This window comes from Pelophylax lessonae (genome assembly GCF_965119305.1).
Source record: "Pelophylax lessonae genome assembly, chromosome: 9".
NCBI lineage: Eukaryota > Metazoa > Chordata > Amphibia > Anura > Ranidae > Pelophylax > Pelophylax lessonae.
This window is the reverse complement of record NC_138776.1, coordinates 258,321,169-258,345,408: the sequence shown is the minus strand read 5'-3', so window position 1 is coordinate 258,345,408 and position 24,240 is coordinate 258,321,169. Positions and strand designations below refer to the sequence as shown.

Genomic DNA, 24,240 nt, shown 5'->3' with positions numbered 1-24,240 from the left:
ATGACAAGAAGATTGTAGAAATCGCCAACAAGATCATTAATCTGCTGACAGGAGAGGTGAGCGGTGCCGGGAATTCTGGGACATTATCCAGTAACAGACAAGGGATGTGTCTGGATGGTGACTGTATCATTGTGTGTGTCAGGTTCCTATAAGGTGTCAGGATGTCACTGTCTATTTCTCCATGGAGGAGTGGGAGTATATAGAAGGACACAAGGATCTCTACAAGGACGTCATGATGGAGAATCAGCCGCCCCTCACATCACCGGGTAAGAGGAGACTTTATTGTAAAGGAGAGAGCAGTACGGAGGCTCCACCTAGATCTCCCATCATCTGATAAACACATAGAAACAATGTATTCAGTCAGTGTGTGTGTTTCCTACAGATGGATCCAGTAATGGAAACCCACCAGAGAGAAGTTCCCGTCCTCTGTATTCCCGGGATTCCACACAGGAAGGTCACACCATCCCACATAAGGTAAAGAAGTAAAATAGTAAACAACTGATAGTTACACTTTGACCTGTTCAGTAGCTATGTCATTATAGCTAATCTCTTTTTTTTTATTATTATTCAGGGTATAAATAAGAGTGATTGGAATAATGCTATTAAAATGGAGATAAAAGAGGAGAATGATGTGGTTGATATAATAGAGAAGTTTTCAGAGGGACACAAAGACCCTTTCAAGGAGGTCTTGATGGAGCCATTCAGTGACACAAACCCACCAGAGAGATGTCCTCGTCCTCTGTATTCCCGGGATTCCACACAGGAAGGTCACATCATCCCTCACCATCATCAGGTTGGTGGTCTCGGTGTAAAGAACACAGAAGTGATTCTACATTTGTGAGATGACATTCTTCTATGAACTCTCTTGTTTTAAGGTTTACTTTTACTTCTGAAGTGCAGTCTTTTCTCCCCTCTCCATCCCCATATTCAGTTCCCTCTTGGAGCATCCACCATTTCTTTATACATTTCTTAATCAATATATATCCCTTTCTGTGGGTCTTGGGTCCAGTTAGAGGATATCATGGGTCCTCTTCCTCCATTGGTGGGGCACGTGTTGAATGACAAGGCGCTGTGTTTTACTTCTTTGTGTCTAGGTTGAGGTTATGCGCCCACCGGAGATGGGTCCCTGGTCCACTGGGCTCACAGAAAACAGGCAGGTGATCAATTCTGATACAGGGAAGGCAGTAGACTTGATTTTTCTCTGCTGCAGGTCGGCAACACTTACCAATCTTGTCCTATAACCCAGCCTATGACTTGACAGGGAAAGGAGAAGCAGCAGACTGATGAGCTCATCTTACTGTCACTCTGATCTCTCCTCCTGCAGCACAGCTGATTGGCTCCTAGTGCTGCTACTCTCTTTCCCGGTCCGAGTTCTGCTGTTCAAGGACTGGAAGAGCCTGATACCAAACTGCATTAAGAAACTTACACTGCTTGCTTGCACTGCTCATTTGTGTCTTTTTTTTTTTTTTTTTTTGCTTTAATGGATTGTCTTCTATTATTTTGGGGTTTAGAGTGAAGAACAGATTAATATAAAAGTTGAGGTTAAAGAGAAAGAAATAGAGACGTGTGTCGGGGGTGATCAGCCGTCCATGGAGGAGGTTGGGATGACTATGAGTGATCAGAAGGACATTTCTCTAATTATCAACACAAGTAAGTATAGGCACTATGGAAGAAAAAGGTCACAGTCTCATTTTACTTCTGAGTATAAGGATTGTATTTTTTCTGATTAGTGTTGGGACGGTTGAGGTAATTTGCAGCAAATTAACTCTAATTAAATGCTCTAGATACATATGTTTAGTCCATTGTGATTAATGAATAGTAATTTTTGTACATTGGGCATTGGCAAAAAAAAAAGTTGGTCAGCACAAGATTGTGTCAAGTGTTCTCATAAGATAGGCCTTCTTTTTGCCATCACCTCAGCCAGGAGTGTAATCTACCTAGCAGTCCTGTCTTGTCAATCACTCTTTCTTGTTCTTCACAAGGACATACTGTAACATCATGTCCCCAACAAATGAGGATGAGATACTGTACACCATATGAAAGGTCCATCTCCATTCTTCAATATAAGGTCATGTTCCCAACAAATGAGGAGGAGATACTGTACACCATATGAAATATATGAAAGGTCCATCTCCGTTCCTCAATATAACGTCATGTTCCCAACAAATGAGAATGAGATACTGTCCACCATATGAAAGGTCCATCTCCATTCCTCAATATAACGTCATGTTCCCAACAAATGAGGATGAGATACTGTCCACCATATGAAAGGTCCATCTCTATTCCTCAATGTATTGTAATATTCCCAACAAGTGAGGTGGAGATCCTGTACACCAGGGGTCTCCAAACTTTCTAAAGAAAGGGCCAGTTTACTGTTCTTCAGACTTTAGGGGTTCCGGGCTTTGCCCAGTGGGAGTAAACAATGCCTCATCTTTGGGGGAGAAATAGTTGGTGTCAGTGAGTGTATTAGTGCCCAATTTTTGTTGTCAGTAGAAGGAATTATGCCCCATCGGTGTCAGTGGAAGAAAAAGTGCCTCATCATTGGTATAAGTGGAAGGAATAGTGCCCCATCATTGGTGTCAGTGGAAAGAGAAGTGCCCCATTGTTGGTGTTAGTGTTAAGAATTTTGCCCCATTGTTGGTGTCAGTGGCAGGAATAATGCCTCAAGGGCCAGATACAGTAAAGGCAAGCAAAGGGCCTCATCCGGCCCTGGGGCCTCAGTTTGGAGACCACTGCTGTACACCATATGAAAGATCCATCCCCATTCCTCATTATGATGTCATGCTCCCACCAAATGAGATGGGGACACTGTACACCATATGAAAGGTCCATCTCCATTCCTCAATATAACGTCATGTTCCCAACAAATGAGGAAGAGATACTGTACACAATATGAAAGATCCATCTCTATTCCACAATTTAATGTCATGTTCCTAACAAATGAGAAGATACTGTACACCATAAGAAAGGTCCATCTCCATTCCTCAATATAACGTAGTGTTTATACTAAACGGTGTGGCAACGGAGCTCCACCTCTGCATAGCAGTCATTGGTGAACAAAATCATTTTACCATGTGTGTCATAGTTGTTTTTGGTTGTTTTGAATCCTTTAAGTGTCCATTCACACTGGTACGACTTGTCAGACGACTTGGTCAGCCTGACAAGTCGCGCACCGTCGCTCCCATAGTGTAGTACAGGACCGGTTCTAATAGGAGCGACACAAGTCGCTCCGACTTAGAAAAAGGGTCCTGTACTACTTCGGGGTGACCTGGAGGCGACTTGCATAGACATTCATTTTATGAAGTCCGTGCAAGTCGCGCTGCACGCGACTTCACAGGTCGCCCCCTAAGTCGGAGCGACCTAATGTGAATGGACACTTAGTCCCCGTTCACACTGGGGCGACCTGTGAGGCGACCTGGTCGCCTCACAGGTCGCCTTCCATAGAGAAGCTGCGGACCCGTTCTAATAGGAGCGACACAAGTCGCTCCGACTTAGAAAAAGGGTCCGGAGCTTCTTTGGGGCGACCCGGAGCGACCTGCATAGACTTCATTGTTATGAAGTCCGTGCCGGCCGCTCCGAGGTCGCGGCGCGCTGCTCGCACCGCGACCTCGGAGGTCGCCCCGGGAAGTCGGATCGCCCCAGTGTGAATGGGGCCTAACTGGTTTGTTTTCATATTTTGATGTTACAATTGTACCCAGTTCCATGGCAAAGCTCAGTGAACTGTTGACTTCTAGACCAACATACATGACTCTTTTTACTAACCTTTTTATATTAATTTTCTAAATTGTTTTCCAACAGATGGATGTGATGTCGGGAATTCCTCGGAGAGACGTATTCTATTATCTGCTGATTGTAAGTCAGAAGATGATGTCATCACACAGGATCCTCCAGGAGGAAATCCAAATACACAAAATATCCATCACAGACCTTCCTGTCCGGAGACATCAATGGATCCCTCTGATCAGGGGGAATCTTCTCACCAATCACATACTATGATTGCAAATATCCATTTAGGATCTCACACTGCAGATAGATCAACAGAGCCTTCAAATCCCAAGGAAACTTCTTTACCACTTGAAGGAGTTCACAGAATTGAGAAACTATTCTCATGTTCAGTGTGCGGGAAATGTTTCACTGCAAACAAAAACTTTCTTAAACACCAGAGAATTCACACTGGTGAGCATCCCTATTCATGTTCAAAGTGCGGTAAATGTTTTAAACAGAAATTTACTCTTCTTACACACCAGAAAATTCACACAGGTGAGCGTCCTTATTCATGTAAAGAGTGTGGAAAAACTTTCTCTAAGAAAGGGAACCTAGACGAACACCAAAGAATTCACACGGGTGAGCGCCCGTATTCATGTTCAAAGTGTGGGAAATCGTTCACTCATAAAGGAAACTTTCTCAGACACCAGAAAATTCACACAGGTGAACGTCCTTATGCATGTGCAGAGTGCGGGAAATCTTTCACTCAGAAAGGGGACCTTGTTAAACACCAGAGAATTCACACCAGTGAGCATTTTTATTTATGTAGAGAGTACAGGAAATATTTTGCTGAGAAAGGGAACCTGGATGAAAACCAGAGAATTCACACACCTGACGGTCCTTATATGGATTCAGAGTGTGGGAAATCTTTCACTAAGAAAGAAGACCTTGTTACACGCCAGAGAATTCACACCAGTGAGCATAGTTATTCATGTTCAGTGTTCGGAAACTGCTTCACTGAGGAACAGGTTGTTCTTAGACACCAGAAAATTCACATTGGTGAGGGTCCTTATTCTTGTTCAGAGGGCATTGAATCTTTCTATAAGAAAGGAAACCTTGTTAAACACCAGAAAAGTTACACGGATGAGCATCTTTATTCATGTAAAGAGTGCGGGAAATCTTTCTCTAAGAAAAGCAACCTAGATGAACACCAGAGAAGTCACACAGGTGAGCGTCCCTATTTATGTTCAGAGTGCGGGAAATCTTTCAGTCATAAAGGAAACCTTGTTAGACACCAGAGAATTCACACAGGTGAGCGTCCTTATTCATGTTCAGACTGCAGGAAATTTTTCACTCAGAAAGGAGATCTTATTAAACACCTGAGAAGTCACAAGGGTGAACGTCCTTATTCATGTTCAGAGTGCGGGAAATCTTTCAGTCAAAAAGCAACCCTTGTTGCACATCAGAAAAGACACATTGCAGAGGGTTCTCACTGCGTTCAGACTGCAGAAAGTGTTTTACAACTAAAAGAAGTCTAAATAGACATTAGAGGGAATGCACATGCTGAATCGGCTGAAACTTGCTTCATGGGTAACCCGTTCAGTGCCCTCCCACCCAAAATCCTTTGCAATAAATTAGGTTCACCAGATGTAGAAGATATTAATTCAAATCAAACTTGAATAGGTTATACGATACAGAACACTAATTAGCGACATTACATCTCCAAAGGAGAATACATATCGGAACAATACCGAGGTTAGTTGAAATATGACCACATTTTTCGACAAATACATTGTTGGATGGTCTACTGGGAAATCATAAAACATCTCCCCACTCTTACTTCCCACCCCTAACCCTTGTGATTGGGTGAGGGAAGGGCTCAAAAACCACAACTGCAAACTGAGAGCTTTCCTTTACCACCAAAATGAAGGACGCCTGTCAAGATATTTTGAGGGCCAAGGACTCTGAAATCTCAGATCTATTTTATGCCCATTGACTGAACTCTGCCGGAGCCCATAGAACCCAGGACTTTATTAAGTACTTTTAATTCATTTTTTTTTTTTTGTATTGCTGTTGTAATATTGTATTTAACTATTGCAATCTTATTTTTCTGCACCCTTTTCCTTGTCTTGTATTAACCACTTATAGACAAGGGCTACTTCTGACATTTGTTGCTTACAAGTAAAAAATTTGTATTTTTTGCTAAATAAATATAATATATTTAGCAGAGACTCTGGAGAATAAAATGTCGGTTGTTTCAATATTTTATGTCACATAGTATTTAGAGATGGAATATTGCTGCACTCCTTGGTAACTTTATTGAAGTATTAACTAATTCCGGACCGCCCACCGCCGATTTACGATGGTAGGCTGGCCCTCCTGCGCGAACCCAGGAAGGTCGCGCGCCTGCAGCTAGGGGGCGAGCGCGCGCCGACGGCGGCACGCTCCCGCCCCCACTCGTCAGCGGAGACTCCGATGCATGGGGCAGGTGGCTCCGATTGCCACCTGACACCCAAGATCGCTCCCCGCTGAGAGAGAAGAACGGTCAGCTGTTGTAAACACAGCTGATCGTTCTTCTCTCTGGAATGATCACAGAGCTCCTGTGATCCTTCTATGTAGGATTACAGGTCTCTGTGATAATTTCACAAGCCCCGCCCCCATGCAGTTAGAATCACTCCCCTAGGCTCACATTTAACCTCTTGATCCCCCACAGGGTTAACCCCTTCCCTGCCAGTGATATTAGTACTGTAACAGTGCATATTTTTAGCACTGATTACTGTAGTAATGTCACTGGTACCCTCAAAAGTGTCAAAAATGTTAGTCAAGGGTCCTATCTGTCCGCCGCAATGTCGCAGTCCCGCAAAAATAATCGCAGATCGCCGACATTACTAGTTAAAAAAAAAAAACAATAAAAATTACATAAATCTTTGCCGTAGTTAGTAAACGCAATAACTTTTGCGCAAACCAATCCAAAAACGCTTATTGTGATTTTTTTTTACCAAAAATATGTAGCAAAAAACAAATTGGCCTAAAATGTTAAAAAATTTAGATTTTTACATTTTTGTTTTGGGAATTTCATATAAAAAAATGTGAAAAATATTGTTATTTTTTTTAAATTGTCGCTCTTTTTTTGTTTATAGCGCAAAAAGTAAAAATCGCACAGGTGATCAAATACCACCAAAAGAAAGCTCTGTTTGTGGGAAAAAAAGGGCATCAATTTAATTTGCGTACAGCGTTGCACGACCGCGCAATTGTCTGTTTAAATCACGCAGTGCCAAATCGCAAAATAGGCCATGGTCTTTGAGCAGCCAAATCCTCCGGGGCTTAAGTGGTTAAAAAAAAAAGGAAAAAAAAAATGTCTGATCACTTTTAGTGCCGGTTCACATATATGCGATGTGGGAACCACTGGAAATCCACTGCGGGTTTCCGCATCGCATTCAACTTGCAGGGATTTCCTCTCACTTCCTGTTTGAGCTATGGGACAGGAAGTGAAGGTAAATTTCCCCAATGGGACACAGATGGCAACATTATTCATACACATCCTTTACCTAATGGCATTGTAATCCATTGTTTTATAAAATATGTTTTTTGCTGTGTATTTGTGTCTCCTTGTAATGTCCTCTGTGAGATCCTGAACCTCTCCTTTTACCCCTCAATTCTCCATAATTCAAAGTAACAGTGAATATTAGTTGCAGTCATGTGCACTGCTCTGTGCATACTAAAAAAATCTCTACTAGTCCATAGTCTATCTTGAAAATGAGCAAGAGAAGGTGGCTACGTTCCTACATACAGTGGGACCATGGAGAATTAAAGTAGTCACCCTCTACAAGTCGGATCACAGCAGCAAAAAAAGGAGGTTGAGAGCGAAAGTATGTATTTTTTTCTATTTGAATAGAACATCTTTTTTAAACCAGAATTTAGTGTCACTTTACCTGCTAAATTACCCAAGCCCCAGTAACGATCACTCTTAAGACCTTCTTCCAATCCGCTCCTGCCTTGCCAAGTTGCCAGCGACAGACCCCAGAGCCCACACAAAATGCAGAATTCAGTATGGAGCCGAGGAGAGCCACACACCTCACATCATCACCTCAGAGTTCCCTCTTCACACCTCCTCCACTGCCATTGGCTGCACTCCCTCCACACCAACCAATTACAGGGTGGGATCAGAGTGTCCAGGCAGATTCTGCTCTCCACAGAGACTCACCTCAGACTTCTCCACTGCAACTGGCTGCAATCTCTCCACAGGAACCAATCATGGGGCAAGATCACAGTCACCAGGCGGATTCTGGTCTCCACAGAGACTCACCTCAGACTTCTCCACTGCAATTGGCTGCACTCCCTCCACAGGAACCAATACACAAGGTGGAATCAGAGTTACCAGGCAGACTCACCAAAGAGACTCATCTAAGACCTTAAAACAGTCACACACTATTATTATTATACATTTATACAGCTCTGACATATACCGCAGTGCTGTACAGAGATCACTGAGCCAATCACATCAGTCTCTACCAGAGGAGCTTACACTCTAATGTCCCCTCCCCCACAGTCACATCAGTCTCTGTACCAGAGGAGCTTACACTCTAATGTCCCCTCCCCCACAGTCACACACTATTATTATACATTTATATAGCTCTGACATATACCGCAGTGCTGTACAGAGATCACTGAGCCAATCACATCAGTCTCTGTACCAGAGGAGCTTACACTCTAATGTCCCCTCCCCCACAGTCACACACTATTATTATACATTTATATAGCTCTGACATATACCGCAGTGCTGTACAGAGATCACTGAGCCAGTCACATCAGTCTCTGTACCACAGGAGCTTACACTCTAATGTCCCCTCCCCCCACAGTCACATCAGTCTCTATACCAGAGGAGCTTACACTCTAATGTCCCCTCCCCCACAGTCACATCAGTCTCTGTACCAGAGGAGCTTACACTCTAATGTCCCCTCCCCCTAGTCACATCAGTTTCTGTACCAGAGGAGCTTACACTCTAATGTCCCCTCCCCCACAGTCACATCAGTCTCTGTACCAGAGGAGCTTACACTCTATTGTCCCCTCCCCCACAATCACATCAGTCTCTGTACCAGAGGAGCTTACACTCTAATGTCCCCTCCCCCACAGTCACATCAGTCTCTGTACCAGAGGAGCTTACACTCTAATGTCCCCCCCCCCCCCACAATCACATCAGTCTCTGTACCAGAGGAGCTTACACTCTAATGTCACCTCCCCCCACAGTCACATCAGTACCAGAGGAGCTTACACTCTAATGTCCCCTCCTCCACAGTCACATCAGTCTCTGTACCAGAGGAGCTTACACTCTAATGTCCCCTCCCCCTAGTCACATCAGTCTCTGTACCAGAGGAGCTTACACTCTAATGTCCCCTCCCCCACAGTCACATCAGACTATGTACCAGAGGAGCTTACACTCTAATGTCCCCTCCCCCCACAGTCACATCAGTCTCTATACCAGAGGAGCTTACACTCTAATGTCCCCTCCCCCACAGTCACATCAGTCTCTGTACCAGAGGAGCTTACACTCTAATGTCCCCTCCCCCCACAGTCACATCAGTACCAGAGGAGCTTACACTCTAATGTCCCCTCCCCCACAGTCACATCAGTCTCTGTACCAGAGGAGCTTACACTCTAATGTCCCCTCCCCCCACAGTCACATCAGTCTCTGTACCAGAGGAGCTTACACTCTAATGTCCCCTCCCCTCACAGTCACATCAGTCTCTGTACCAGAGGAGCTTACACTCTAATGTCCCCTCCCCCACAGTCACACACTATTATTATAATACATTTATATAGATCTGACATATATCGTAGCGCTGTACAGACATCACTGAGCCAGTCACATCAGTCTCTGTACCAGAGGAGCTTACACTCTAATGTCCCCTTCCCCCACAGTCACATCAGTCTCTGTACCAGAGAATTGTGTGTGTCAGAAAAAAGTACAGAGGTATGATGGAATTTTCAGGAAAGGAGTGCAGAGGGAATGTTGGTGGGCATTACGTGCAGAAGAGAAGTGAGGAGGGTATGATGACTGGCAGCATGCAAGGGAGAGAAGAGGGTATGATGGCGGGTGCAGCATAGGCATGTGGAGGGTGTAATGGCAGATTGTATGTGCGGGAGGAAAGTGCAGAGGGTATGAAGATGGGCAATATGTACAACAGAGGAGTATGATGGTATGTGCAGGAGAAGAGTGCAGAAGGTATGATGGAGGGCAGTATGTTCAGGAGAGGAGTGCAGAGGATATGATGGAGGGCAGTATGTTCAGAAGAGGAGAGCAGAAGATATGATGGAGGGCAGTATGTCCGGGAGAGGAGTGCAGAGGGTATGATGGAGGGCAGTATGTCCGGGAGAGGAGTGCAGAAGGTATGATGGAGGGCAGTATGTTCAGGAGAGGAGTGCAGAGGGTATGATGGAGGGCAGTATGTTCAGGAGAGGAGTGCAGAAGGTATGATAAAAAGGCAGTATGTTCAGGAGAGGAGTGCAGAAGGTATGATAAAAAGGCAGTATGTTCGCAGATTCAAACAGCAGAGAGAGAGTCCTGAGCGTGAATCGCATAGGCATGTGCCAGGTGTGCCCAGGCACACCCTAATCACCCTGTGCAGTACAGATTCCCCTACTGCCCTGGCTTCCCTCCCCCTTCCCCCGCAGCTCTGCCTCCTTCCCTTCTCTCCTCTCCCGCCAGCTGTTGCTGTGAGGATGTTTTAGGATAAGTGGAGAAAGGGGCCGGTAGATATATTATTTACCAGCCCATTCCCTTTCTAAATGAACATCGTGAGTGATCGAAGTGTGTGTTCCAGCTTTGGTGTGCACACCTATGGTGAATCAGCTCACATAGTCCTGTGCACAGTTGAGACTAATAATCAGGACAGGCTACCAGGTAAAATGTTCACCTAGGAATGGAGGCCTTATCTTATATATTGCAATAGACTCAATTCACCAAGCTAACACACCAGGATATGGATCTTTAATTTAAAGAGTCAATGACAGAGAGTGAAGAGTACAATGACATACAATGACATTAGAAAATCACGGCAAAAAATAGATGCTTATAATTGTATTAAAACTTTGGAAATTGAGCCTTATATGTTGTATTTCAATTTTTTAAATATTAAAATCATATAATTTTAATATTAAAACACTATAACATATGCAGTATAATTTATGTGTGTAATGATTGACATACAGTAACATAATAGAGAAATGGATAATGAGGCAGTGGAAAAAATGTTAAAACATAATGTAGATTGCAGTTTACTTAAAAAAATCTGCGATTTCCAAATTAAAAGCTCAGACAGGAAGTGATGTAAAGTACAAACAGGAAGTTCCGGGTCAGAGTTGGGAGGAAATATAGAGGAGACACTGCTGGAACTGGCAGCAGAGGAGGTAATAAGATATTATTTTATATTTACACCCAGTAACCACCCCCCCCCCCCCCCCCGTCATGTCCGTTCTCTTCCTCCATAGTCACTGTGACCTCTGGTATGGCTTATAGGCCAGATACATCCTAAATATAGAGCTATTAATCCAACTGTCCATCCAGAGCCTCTGGTTTATAGACCAGATACATCCTAAATATAGAACCATTTATCCAACTGTCCATCCAGAGCCTCTGGTTTATAGACCAGATACATCCTAAATATAGAACCATTTATCCAACTGTCCATCCAGAGCCTCTGGTTTATAGACCAGATACATCCTAAATATAGAACCATTTATTCAACCGTCCATCCAGAGCCTCTGGTTTATAGACTGGATACATCCTAAATATAGAACCATTTATCCAACTGTCCATCCAGAGCCTCTGGTTTATAGTCCAGATACATCCTAAATATAGAACCACTTATCCAGCCCTCTACAGGGATCCGAGTCTTGTATGGATCACATCTGTGAGGATGGAAGAGGACTCGAGTCAGATGACTAAGAGGATATTAGACCTCACCCTGGAGATCATCTACCTGCTGACCGGAAAGGTGAGGAGGATTCTGTGAGGGTCATCTGACATCACTTTTATCTCGATTTATAAAACACAAAGATGACTGGAAAGGTGAGGAGGATTCTGGGAGGTCACATGACATTATTGTTGCTTTTTCAATACAGAGGTTTCCTCCGGTGAAGTCTGGTGACCAATTAACCATCACAGTGCCTTTAACTCATCCCCTAAAACCCAAGAGAAGCAATGGTAAGAAGATTCTAGAAGTCACCAATAAGATTATTGATCTGCTGTCAGGAGAGGTAAGCGGTGCCGGGAATTCTGGGACATTATCCAGTAACAGACAAGGGATGTGTCTGGATGGTGACTGTATCATTGTGTGTGTCAGGTTCCTATAAGGTGTCAGGATGTCACTGTCTATTTCTCCATGGAGGAGTGGGAGTATTTAGAAGGACACAAGGATCTCTACAAGGACGTCATGATGGAGAATCAGCCGCCCCTCACATCACCGGGTGAGAGGAGACTTTATTGTAAAGGAGAGAGCAGTACGGAGGGTCCACCTAGATCCCCCATCATCTGATAAACACATAGAAACAATGTATTCAGTCAGTGTGTGTGTTTCCTACAGATGGATCCAGTAATGGGAACCCACCAGAGAGATGTCCCCGTCCTCTGTATTCCCGGGATTCCACACAGGAAGGTCACACCATCCCTCACCATCATCAGGTAGGTGGACTCGGTGTATAGAACACAGAAGTGATTCTATACTTTGTGAGATGACATTCTTCTTTGTAGTCTCTTGTTATAATGCTGGACAACTCCTTGGATGATCCTGTCTTGAACCTTGTTTCTATTGAGCACAGAAGTGGTTCTAAACTTCGTGAGAGGACATTATTCTATGTATTCTCTTTTTTTAATGTTTACTTCTACATCTGAAGTGCAGCACCTTCTCCCCCCATCTCCAATTCCTCTTCAAGCATCCCCCATTAGTATTATTTTTTAAAATCTATATATGTCCCTTTTTCTGCGGGTCTTGGGTCCAGTCACATGACATCATGGGCTCTCTTCCGCCTTGTGTTCCTCCAACGGGGGACGCGTGCCGAATGACATGGTGCTGACCTGGTCAGCATGCTGATGCTCCCTCAGGGGTTGAGTCTCGGATTCACAGGAATTGGCCATGTGATCTGTTATGAAATAGGCAGGAGAGTAGACCTGAGTTTCTCTGTTGAAGGTCAGTAACGCCTACAGATCTTTTTCCTCCCCCAGCCTGTGACTGTACAGTTAACGCCCAACCTAGGGAAACCTAAACACTGCTTGTTTATGTCCAGGGGACATAGAAAAGAAGAACCACTTACCTGATCTTTTGCTGGACAGGTCCCTGCAGTTTGTTTCTCCTGTCCTTCAGTGGTCTAAGGTCCTGACATCATCAAGAGCAATGCAGGATCCATAGCCCTAGGGACATTCCTCTGTCAAAGTTTGGGGGAGCGCCCCCTGCCAGGGGAGTGGAGGATCAGGTAGGTAAAATTGCTTTTCCTCTCCCCTAGACTAAATGACCATTTGACCCTTGCAGTGCAGGTTCGGGACTTTAGAGAAGAAGCAGCAGCAGACTGATGAGTTCATCTCTCTTTCACTCTGTGCCCTCCTCCTGTCAGCATGTACTTTGTTAGCATTGCAGCACAAATGATTGGCTGATTGTTCTGCTTCTCCTTCTTCCAGCGTGAGCTCTGCTGTACTAGTACTGCAAGAGTCTGATAAGAGGTCGTTATTGGGTATTTTCAGTGCATCCAGAAATGGGCTTCACTTTTTCCACATTTTGTTATGTTACAGCCTTATTCCAAAATGGATTAAATTCATTATTTTCCTCAAAATTCTACAAACAATATCCCATGTCAGAGCACAAACCAAGCCATGAAGCCCAAGGAATTGTCTGCAGACCACAGAGACAGGATTGTATGGAGGCACAGATCTGGGGAAGGGTACAGAAACATTTCTACAGCATTGAAGGTCCCAATGGGCATAGTGGTCTCCATCATCTATAAATGGAAGAAGTTTGGAACCACAAGGACTCTAGAGCGGGCCGCCCGGCCAAACTGAGCGATCGGGGGAGAAGGGCCTTAGTCGGGAAGGTGACCATGAACCCGATGGTCACTCTGACAGAGCTCCAGGGATTCTCTGTGGAGAGAGGAGAACCTTCCAGAAGAACAACCACCTATGCAGCACTCCACCAATCAGGCCTGTATGGTAGAGTGGCCAGACAGAAGCCACTCCTCAGTAAAAGGCACATGACAGCCCGCCTAGAGTTTGTCAAAGGGCACCTGAAGGACTCTCAGCCCATGAGAAACAAAATTCTCTGGTCTGATGATACAAAAATTAAACTCTTTGGCCTGAATGACAAGTGTCATGTCTGGAGGAAACCGCGCACCTCTCATCACCTGGCCAATACATCCCTACAGTGAAGCATTGTGGTGGTAGCATCATGCTGTGGGGATGTTTTTCAGCGAGAGGAACTGGGAGACTAGTCAGGATTGAGGGAAATATGAATGTAGCAATGTACAGAGACACCCTTAATAAAAAACCTGCTCCAGAGTGCTTTGGACCTCAGACTTGGGTGAAGGTTTACCTTCCAACAGGACAAGGACCCTGAGCACACAGCCAAGATACCAAAGGTGTGGCTATGGGAAAACTCTGTGTATGTCCTTGAGTGGCCCAGCCAGACTTGAATTTGATTGAACATCTCTGGAGAGATCTGAAAATGGCGGTGCACCGACGCTCCCTATCCAACCTGATGGAGCTTGAGAGGTCCTGCGAAGAAGAATGGGAGGAACTGCCCAAATGCCAAGCTTTTAGCATCATACTCAAAAAGATTTGAGGCTGTAATTTGTGCCAAAGGAGCTTCACCAAAGTATTGAGCAAAGGCTGTGATACTTATGTACATGGGATTTTTTTAGTGTTTTATTTTTAATAAATTTACAAAGATTTCAAACAAACTTCTTTCACATTGTCATTATGGGGGATTGTTTGTAGAATTTTGAGGAAAATAATGAATTTAATATCTTTTTGAATAAGGCTGTAACATAAAATATGTGAAAAAAGTAAAAAGCTGTGAATACTTTCCGGATGCACTGTACACTGCTTACATATATAAACATAAAATGTGTTTGATGAAGTATTAATGAACACAGAGCCGAATTCATTTGTGTCTTTTTATCTCCGTGAATTTATTTAATAGATCTTTTCTATTATTTTGGGGTTTAGGGTGAAGAACGTATTAACATAAAAGCTGAAGTTAAAAAGGAAGAAGTAGAGACGTATGTGGGGGGTGATCAGCCGTCTGTGGAAGAGGTTGGAATTATTATGAAAAGTGAACAGGAAGAAATGTTTCTACTTATTGACACAAGTAAGTAACAGACAGTATGGGTGGCCTGGGGGATGGTAAAAACAGGTGGTTCGACCTCTGGGTATATGCCCTGCATTTAGGAGGTTGGACACAAGGCAAAATCAAGGGAAGAGCTTACACACTGACCAGTTTAGCTTTAGGGGTGATTTGCAACAGGATCATTATGTACCTAACAAATAAAGTGAAAGTACTGTACACATATAAAAGGTTTATCTAATTTCCTTACTTTACTGTCCTTTTCCCAACAAATGAGGAGGAGATACTGTACACCATATGAAAGTTCCATCTCCATTCCTCAATATAACGTCATGTTCCCAACAAATAAGGAGGAGATACTGTACACCATATGAAAGGTCCATCTCCATTCCTCAATATAACGTCATGTTCCCAACAAATGAGGAGGAGATACTGTACACCATATGAAAGGTCCATCTCCGTTCCTCAATATAACGTCATGTTCCCAACAAATGAGGAGGAGATGCTGTACACTATATGAAAGATCCGTCTCCATTCCTCAATATAACGTCATGTTCCCAACAAATGAGGAGGAGATGCTGTACACCATATGAAAGATCCGTCTCCATTCCTCAGTAAAATGTCATGTTCCCAACAAATGAAGAGATACTGTACACCATGCGAAAAGTCTATCTCCATTCCTTAATATAACGTCATGTTTCCAACAAATGAGGAGGAGATACTGTACTCCATATGAAAGGTCCATCCCCATTCCTTAAAGCGGAGTTCCGGCCTCGGGGGTCAATTTTAGCTAAAAATACCCCCGGGACAGTCAGGGCTAGTACATTCCATAATGGATAGCCTCTGAACTGTCCCGGGTCGCACTTGCCTGTAAGAAGAAATACTTACCTTGAAAAGTTCTTCTCCAGCGCTGCCATCTCAGGTGTGGGCAGCTGAAGCCGCAGCGTCCCTCTTCATGTCCTCTTCCGTGACGTCGGAGTCCCACAATGCACTGCCCCGGCCCTGATCGTCACTTCCGGGGCAGGCGCGGCATCCCTGCACAGCTTCTGGGCATGCCCAGAAGCTGTTTAGCAGGGAATGCCGCGCTTGCACCGGAAGTGACGAACAGGGCCGGTTCAGGCGCATTGACTCCTGGGAGTGATGACGTTCAGCTCCCAGGAATCATCGCAAACCGGAAGAGACGGCGTGGGCCGCAGCCACAGAGGAAGGAAGTGGAAGGAAGGGGAGTATATTTTCTTCTATAATAAGGTAAGTGACCAAAAAAAAAAAAAAAAAAAAATCGGCAGTATCCATTTCTTTTTCAGGTTGCACTCAGCAAGCGGATGGCCAAAATCGTTTTTTTTTTCGATTTTGAGGCCAGAACTCCGCTTTAATATAACGTCATGTTTCCAACAAATGAGGTGGAGATACTGTACACCATATGAAATGTCCATCTCCATTCCTCAATATAACGTCATGTTCCCAACAAATGATCAGTTCGACCAACTTGTTACTGACATTTTTTTGAAAAGCGTTTACGTTGGAATCCATATATGATCTGCAAATTCTTTATTATTTTAAATCCAAGCAAATGCAGGCAATAAATTATAGTAACAAATTACTGACGCATTTTGGCTAATGAAGACTTAGTCATAGCTATTTAATATTAAAGAATTCGCAGATCATATATGGATTCGGTGTGAACACTTTTCTGATTGATTTTGGAGGGAGAACAGGAGCCCAACTGTGAGATCGGCATTTCCACTGACGGGGAGGAGGAGCTAAAACTCCAGTTATTTGTGCCCAACTGACATTTTTTACATTTCTTCCCAACAGATGGATGTGATGTCGGGAATTCCTCGGAGAGACATCTTCTATTATCTGCTGATTGTAAGTCAGAAGATAATGTCATCACACAGGATCCTCCAGGAGGAAATCCAAATACACAAAATATCCATCACAGACCTTCCTGTCCGGAGACATCAATGGATCCCTCTGATCAGGGGCAATCTTCTCACCAATCACATACTATGATTACAAATATCAATTTAGGATCTCACACTGCGGATAGATCAACAGATCCTTCTAATCCCAAGGAATCTTCCTTACCCCATGTAGGAGTTTACAGAGGTCAGAATCTATTCCCGTGTTCAGAGTGCGGGAAATGCTTCACTCAAAAAGGAAAGCTTATTCAGCACCAGAGAGTTCACACGGGTGAGCGTCCTTTCCCTTGTTCTGAGTGCGGGAAATGTTTTAAACATAAATGCACTCTTCATACACACCGGAGAATTCACACAGGTGAGCGTCCCTATTCATGTACAGAGTGCGGGAAATCTTTCATTTGCAAAGGAGACCTTCGTAAACACCAGAGAATTCACACGGGTGAGCGTCCTTATCAATGTTTAGAGTGTGGGAAATCTTTCACTCTGAAGGAAAACCTTACAAAGCATCTTCGAAGTCACACGGGTGAGCGTCCCTACTCATGTTCAGAGTGCGGGAAATCTTTCTCAAAGAAAAAGTACTTAGATGAGCACAAGGGAAATTACAATGATCAGTGTCTCCATTCAGATTGCAGGAAATCTTTCCCCAAGAAAGATAATCTTGTTAAACACCAGAAAAGTCACACGGGTGAGCGGCCTTATTTATGTTCAGAGTGCGGGAAATCTTTTCAAAAGAAAGATAATCTTGTTAAACACCTGAGAAGCCACACAGGGGAGCAGCCTTATTCATGTTCAGAGTGTGGGAAATCTTTCACGTTGAAAGGAAATCTTGTGAAACACCGAAGAAGCCATCTAGGTAAGCATCCCTATTCATATTCAGAGAGCGGAAAATCTTCCACTTTGAAAGGTAACCTTATAAAACACACAGATGAGCTTCCCTATTCATGTACAGAGTGCAGGAAATCGTTCATTCAAAAAGGAGCCCTTGTCGAACACCAGAGAATTCACACAGGTGAGCGTCCATATTCATGTTCAGAGTGCGGAAAATCTTTCACTCTCAAGGGAAACCTTGTTAAACACCAGAGAATTCACACAGGGGAGCATCCCTATTCATGTTTAGAGTGCGGGAAATCTTTCACTCACCAAGGAGACCTTGTTAGACACCAGAGAATTCACAAGGGGGAGCGTCCTTATTCATGTACTGAGTGTGGAAAATCATTCACACAGAAAGGAAACTTAGTTGAACACCTGAGAATTCACACTGGCGAGCGTCCTTATTCATGTATGGAGTGCGGGAAATCTTTCACTCAGAAAGGAATCCTTGTTACACATCAGAGAAGACACACGGCACAGCGTCCTCAATGCAATCAGACTGCGGGGAAATGATTAGACATCAGAGGGAAAGCACCTTTCTTCTCTTTTAACAAATGTACGATGGTTCTTACTGGTGGAACCTGTTCTGTTTTCAATCTTATTATTCAATTTTCAGAATTAAATAAAACTGCTAAAATGTAATACAAAAGAGTACGTTGGCTCTGTCAACAGTATGTTGGCTCTGTCAACATAAACAGTAAACAAGAAGTTATCAATGAGGGCGTGTTTTAAGGGTAAGGAGTTAAGACCGAAATCCATGGAAATCCACCAATGGGTATCAGGAACTGCGATGGAGTGGTCAACTATGAGGAGACTTGTATTGAGAAACATGTTCGGTCATAATCAAAAAAAGAGGCCAAACAACCCGTGGGCCCTTCATCAGACCAACCTTGTACAGTCGACGGAGGGGTCAAGCAGGACAACCTGTGCCCACCCAACCACCAAGGCAGGCTATAGACATATTAATGGAATTTTACCAAACAAGGTGACCATGGTGTCATCCAACACTAGACTTCTTTATCCTACCCTAAAAAATTATATATACACAGCTCAAAAAAATTAAAGAAACACTTTTTAATCAGAGTATAGCATCAAGTCAATCAAAGTCCTGAGATATTTATCTGGTCAGTTAAGTAGCAGAGGGGGTTGTTAATCAGTTTCAGCTGCTTTGGTGTTAATGAAATTAACAACAGGTGCACTAGATGGCCAATAATGAGACAACCCCCAAAACAGGAATGATTTTACAGGTGAAGGCCACTGACATTTTTTCCCTACTCATCTTTTCTGACTGTTTATCATTTGGCTAGGGTCAGTGTCACTACTGGTAGCATGAGGCGATACCTGGACCCAATAGAGGTTGCACAGGCAGTCCAACTCCTCCAGGATGGCACATCAATACGTCCCATTGCCAGAAGGTTTGCTGTGTCTCCCAGCACTCTCAAGAGCATGGAAGAGATTCCAGGAGACAGAGACTCTAGGAGAGCTAGACGGGACCGTAGAAGGTCCCTAACCCAACAGCAGGACCGGTATCTGCTCATTTGTGCAAGGAGGAACAGGATGAACATTGCCAGAGCCCTACAAAATGACCTTGAGCAGGCCACTGGTGTGAATGTCTCTGACCAAAAAATCAGAAGCAGACTTCATGAGGGTGGCCTGAGGGCTCAACGTCCTCCAGTGGGCCCTGTGCTCACTGTGGAGCTTGATTGCCATTGAACACCAGAATTGGCAGATCCACCACTGGTGCCCTGTGCTTTTCACAGATGAGAGCAGGTTCACCCTGAGCACATGTGACAGACGTGAAAGGGTCTGGAGAAGCCGTGGAGAACGTTATGCTGCCTGTAACATCGTTCAGCACGATTCGTTTGGTTGTGGGTCAGTGGTGGTCTGGGGAGGCATATCCATGGAGGGACGCACAGACCTCTCTACAGGTTAGACAATGGCACCCTGACTGCCATAAGATATCGGGATGAAATCCTTGGACCCATTGTCAGACCCTATGCTGGTGCAGTGGGTCCTGGGTTCCTCCCGGTGCATGACAATGCCGGCCTCATGTGGAGAGAGTATGCAGCCAGTTCCTGGAGGATGAAGGAATTGATACCATTGAATGGCCACCACACTCGCCTGACCTAAATCCAAAAGAACACCTCTGGGAAACTTTAAGGCCAAAATTATTTCAATCCATATCAGTATAGATATCCAGCATGATATTTTTCCCCATTGAGTTCTGATGTGTTTTCAAAGTGTTCCTTTAGTTTTTTTGAGCAGTGTATCAGCAACATGTCCTTTAAGGTACAGTAAAACCTTGGATTGAGAGTAGCTTGGTTTGAGAGCGTTTTGCAAGACAAGCACATTTTTTTTAATAAATTTTCACTTGATAAACAAGCGATGTCCTGATATACAAGTAGCGTCATGTCACACCTGAGTATAAAAGAGAAGAGAAGCGCCTCTAAGTGTAGCAATGTGGATACATTTAATGAAGGTTCAACATTTAGCAACTCACATGGTTGATGAATAAAACAGGCACATCTAAGTATGCAGGCATCCGGGGTAAAGTGGTCCACATAGACAGTCCTCCGCACCGCCATCGATGTCATCCCTTCCACACTGCGCTCCAGGAGCACTTCAAGCCTCACTTTCAGATCGCTCTATTGCAGGGTAGTCTTCCTGGTCACTACTGCAGACTGACGATGGTGAGGAGGATGGTCTCATGTGGACAGCTTTACCCCAGATGCTTGCATACTTAGATGTGCCTCCTTTAATCATCAACCATCTGAGGTGCTAAATGTTGAACCTTCATTAAATGTATCCACATTGCTACACTTAGAGGCGCCTCTCTTCTCTTTTATACTCTGTAGTTCCTGCTGGATTTTGCTTCTAATCCCCTTGTGGAGGCGCCATTTGTGGATGGACATTTTATGGTTACACAACTTATCACATTGTTATATTCTTTTTATATGGACTATAAACTGAAGGATTTATGAATAAATGGTTGTAGAACGAATCATCTGAGTTTCCATTATTTCTTATGGGGAAATTCGCTTTGATATACGAGTGCTTTGGATTACAAGCATGTTTCCGAAACAAATTATGCTCGCAATCTAATGTTTTACTGTACAGTATATTGGTACATACAAAACATTGGATGGAAACCCTAAAGTTAGGAGAAAGGGTCTAACTAGAGGGCCTATCTTGCACCTGAGTAAAGAGATAGAAAAGAACGAGTTAGAAAAAGGGAAGGAAGCGAGTCAGAAAAGAGAGCACTGGTGGATTTATTTAATCAATAATCAACAACTATAAGAAGAAAATATTTATTTGATAAAAGGGGGCATTTTGGCAAATGTTATACATTTGAGGGTGGAGTTTGATGGACTGAGTCTTCTCTTGGCTTCTTCTATTTCTTGAAGACTCCAATGGCGGGATGTCTCTGCTACAGTTTCTGCCCCAACTTTCCAGTAGCCCTGTTCTCCTTTTTTCATATTGCATATTTTGAAATAAAAATCCAGCACAGAGAGTGGTAGCCCCCCCCCCCCCCCATAATAAGTTACGGGGGTGCATGAAAATCTAAGCATACCAGGGAACAAAGATAACTCTATGAGCTTCAGATTGTCCAAAAGGAGACAGGTGGGCCCACATGGTGTACAGTGCACATCACAGTGCATAGGGGCCATAGAGAAAATATCTGAGTTTTTAGGGGGATGATTTGATAGTTATTTACCCAAAATATTTAAATTATAATAATAATAATCTTCATATGAACCAATACCTATCTCAGCACAGTTTCAGTGTCACATACAGCACCATGTCCTCCGCTCCTTTTCCTGTTGGGGTACTCCAAGGTTCCATCCTTGGGCCCCTCCTATTCTCTCTGTATACCTCTTTCCTGGGCCAGTTGATAACCTCCCATGGCTTCCAATACCACCTCTTTGCTGAGGACACCCAGATCTACACTATATTGGCAAAAGTATTGGGACGCCTGCCTTTACGCACACAGAAACTTTAATGGCATCCCAGTCTTAGTTCGTAGGGTTCAATACTGAGTTGGCCCAGCCTTTGCAGCTATAACAGCGGCAAGATTCTGATGTCTCTTTCTGGCACATCGCTTGTGGAATTTGGGAAGTATATTGAATGATTCTTCAGAATTTCCAACGGAGCGATGTGCCAGAAAAAGACATCAGAATCGTCGCTGTCCTCACTTTCCATACCTGATGATGAATTTTCCCACGAATCGCTATCACTCAGTTCTTAAAGTAACTCCGTTTCGCTGTCGCTGTTTCCCAGTTTGTCTGAAAGTGCTTTTGCGCAAAAAGAACGTTTTTTGGACGCCATGGTCATTCTCTATTTTCCAGGCACAAAGAACTGGAAAAGCACAGGCAGGGCACTGGAAAACCCACCAGGTGAAATCCTGTGGTGAAATGGCATGATACAGTGTAATCCGTTAGGATCACAGCTTTATATCATGTCATTTGGTGTATTTACATTTTTTAAATTGACGCCGTTTCCTCCCCCCTGCCTCACAACGCTCGCAGGGAAGGGAACTGGAGGACAGCGGGAGGATGGCAGGGGAGGACTGCGGGGGATCGCAGGGGAAGGTGAGTTTTAAAATCTAAAACAACAGATTTCCATGCAAAACAACGTACCGCTTGAAATTCTGACATAATCAGGTAGGTTAGACGCTTGCTGTTCAAGGCAATTTTTTATAAAATGTACTCGCAAAATCAGTATTTTTTGCTACAAAATTACTCTCTAAAGCAGTCACATATACAGAGTCCCTGTCCTCACATTCCATAGCAGTCACATACAGAGTCCCAATTACAATGCATAGAGAATACCAGGAGAAGATTGGTTTTCTCTCAGAAGCATTGGAAAGAGACTTTATTTGGGGCTGCAGTACTTACACTGTGCAGTAGGTAGTGATCTCTCCTCTATTGAGTGGAAGACTGGAAGCAGTTTCACCTGCAGACAGTAGTTGGCATCAAATGTAGACAGGAAGTGGCGTCACACGTAGACAAGAAGTGGCGTCTCATGTAGACAGGAAGTGGCATCACATGTAGACAAGAAGTGGCGTCTCATGTAGACAGGAAGTGGCGTCTCATGTAGGCAGGAAGTGGCGTCTCATGTAGGCAGGAAGTGGCGTCTCATGTAGGCAGGAAGTGGCGTCTCATGTAGGCAGGAAGTGGCATCACGTGTAGGCAGGAAGTGGTGTCACATGTAGGCAGGGAGTGGCGTCATATGTGGCCAGGCATAGCTCCCAACTGTCCCTGATTTTGAGGGACTGTCCCGGATTTGGGGGGGGGGGGTGTCTACTAGAAGAAGGGAGGTTGTGTATGGGGGAGTGTCTATCAGAAGAAAGGAGGGTGCGCAGGGAAGCTAGGGAGGCTGGAGGGATGTCTATCAGAAGATAGGAAATTGTGTAGGGGGTGGGGGAGGGATGTCTATCAGAAGAAGGGAGATTGTGTAGGGGGTGGGGAGGGATGTCTATCAGAAGAAGGGAGGGTGTGTAGAGAGGCTGGAGAGGGATGTCTATAATAAGAAAAGAAGGGCATGAAGGGAGACAGGGGAGGGATATCTATTGGGGGGAGGGCATGTAGGGAGGCTGGGGAGGGATATCTATATCTATTAAAAGAAGGGATGGTGTGTACGGAGGCTGGAGATGTTGCGGACGTTGAGGCAGCAAACTTTGGACTGTGATTGGATGTGGGACCAAAAGGAGATTTTAGGATTACACCTAGCACCCTGAAATGCGGTGATGGGTTAATAGTTGTGCCATCGATCTGGACAAAGAAGTCAGAGTGGGAATGTGATGGAGGAAACTTTCATATTTAACCACTTTACCACTAGAGCATTTTGCTGTCTTACGTCTGGGCCACTTTTTGTGATTCGGCGCTGTGCGACTTTAACTGACAATTGCGCGATCGTGCGACGCCGTACCCAAACGAAATTTACGTCCTTTTTTTCCCACAAACAGAGCTTTCTTTTGGTGGTATTTGATCACCTGTGCGATTTTTACTTTTTGCGCTATAAACAAAAAAAGAGCGTTTATTTTGAGAAAATAACAATATTTTTCACATTTTTTATACGAAATTCCCCCCAAAAAAGATGTAAAAACCAATTTTTTTTTAAATTTTTGGCCAATTTGTTTTCTGCTACCTATGTTTGGTAAAAAAAATCGCAATAAGCGTATTTTGATTGGTTTGCGCAAAAGTTATTGCGTTTACTAACAAAGGGAAAGATTTTTGTCATTTTTTTTTTTTTTTTTTAACGCGTAATGGCGGCGATCTGCGATTTTTTTTGCGGGACTGCGACATTGCGGCGGACAGATCGGACCCTTGACTGACATTTTTGACACTTTTGGGGGTACCAGTGACATTACTGCAGTAATCAGTGCTATACATATGCACTGTTACTGTAAAAATGAC

At 43.9% G+C, this 24,240-nt stretch overlaps 2 protein-coding genes across 2 annotated transcripts in view; both read left to right on the top strand.

The window, feature by feature from the left end:
• LOC309563427 (uncharacterized protein) lies at window positions 1-18,471 on the top strand (the record flags this gene model as incomplete). Its single annotated transcript, XM_082267822.1, is given in 12 exon segments — window positions 1-14; window positions 361-475; window positions 479-493; window positions 495-507; window positions 510-793; window positions 1,512-1,650; window positions 3,799-5,237; window positions 11,065-11,112; window positions 12,048-12,171; window positions 12,288-12,385; window positions 14,915-15,056; window positions 16,848-18,471. Coding segments are annotated over 12 exon segments (3,921 nt in total). The 3' UTR covers window positions 18,338-18,471.
• Window positions 1-24,240, top strand: part of LOC309564405 (uncharacterized protein) — a 338,567-nt gene that overhangs the window by 592 nt on the left and 313,735 nt on the right.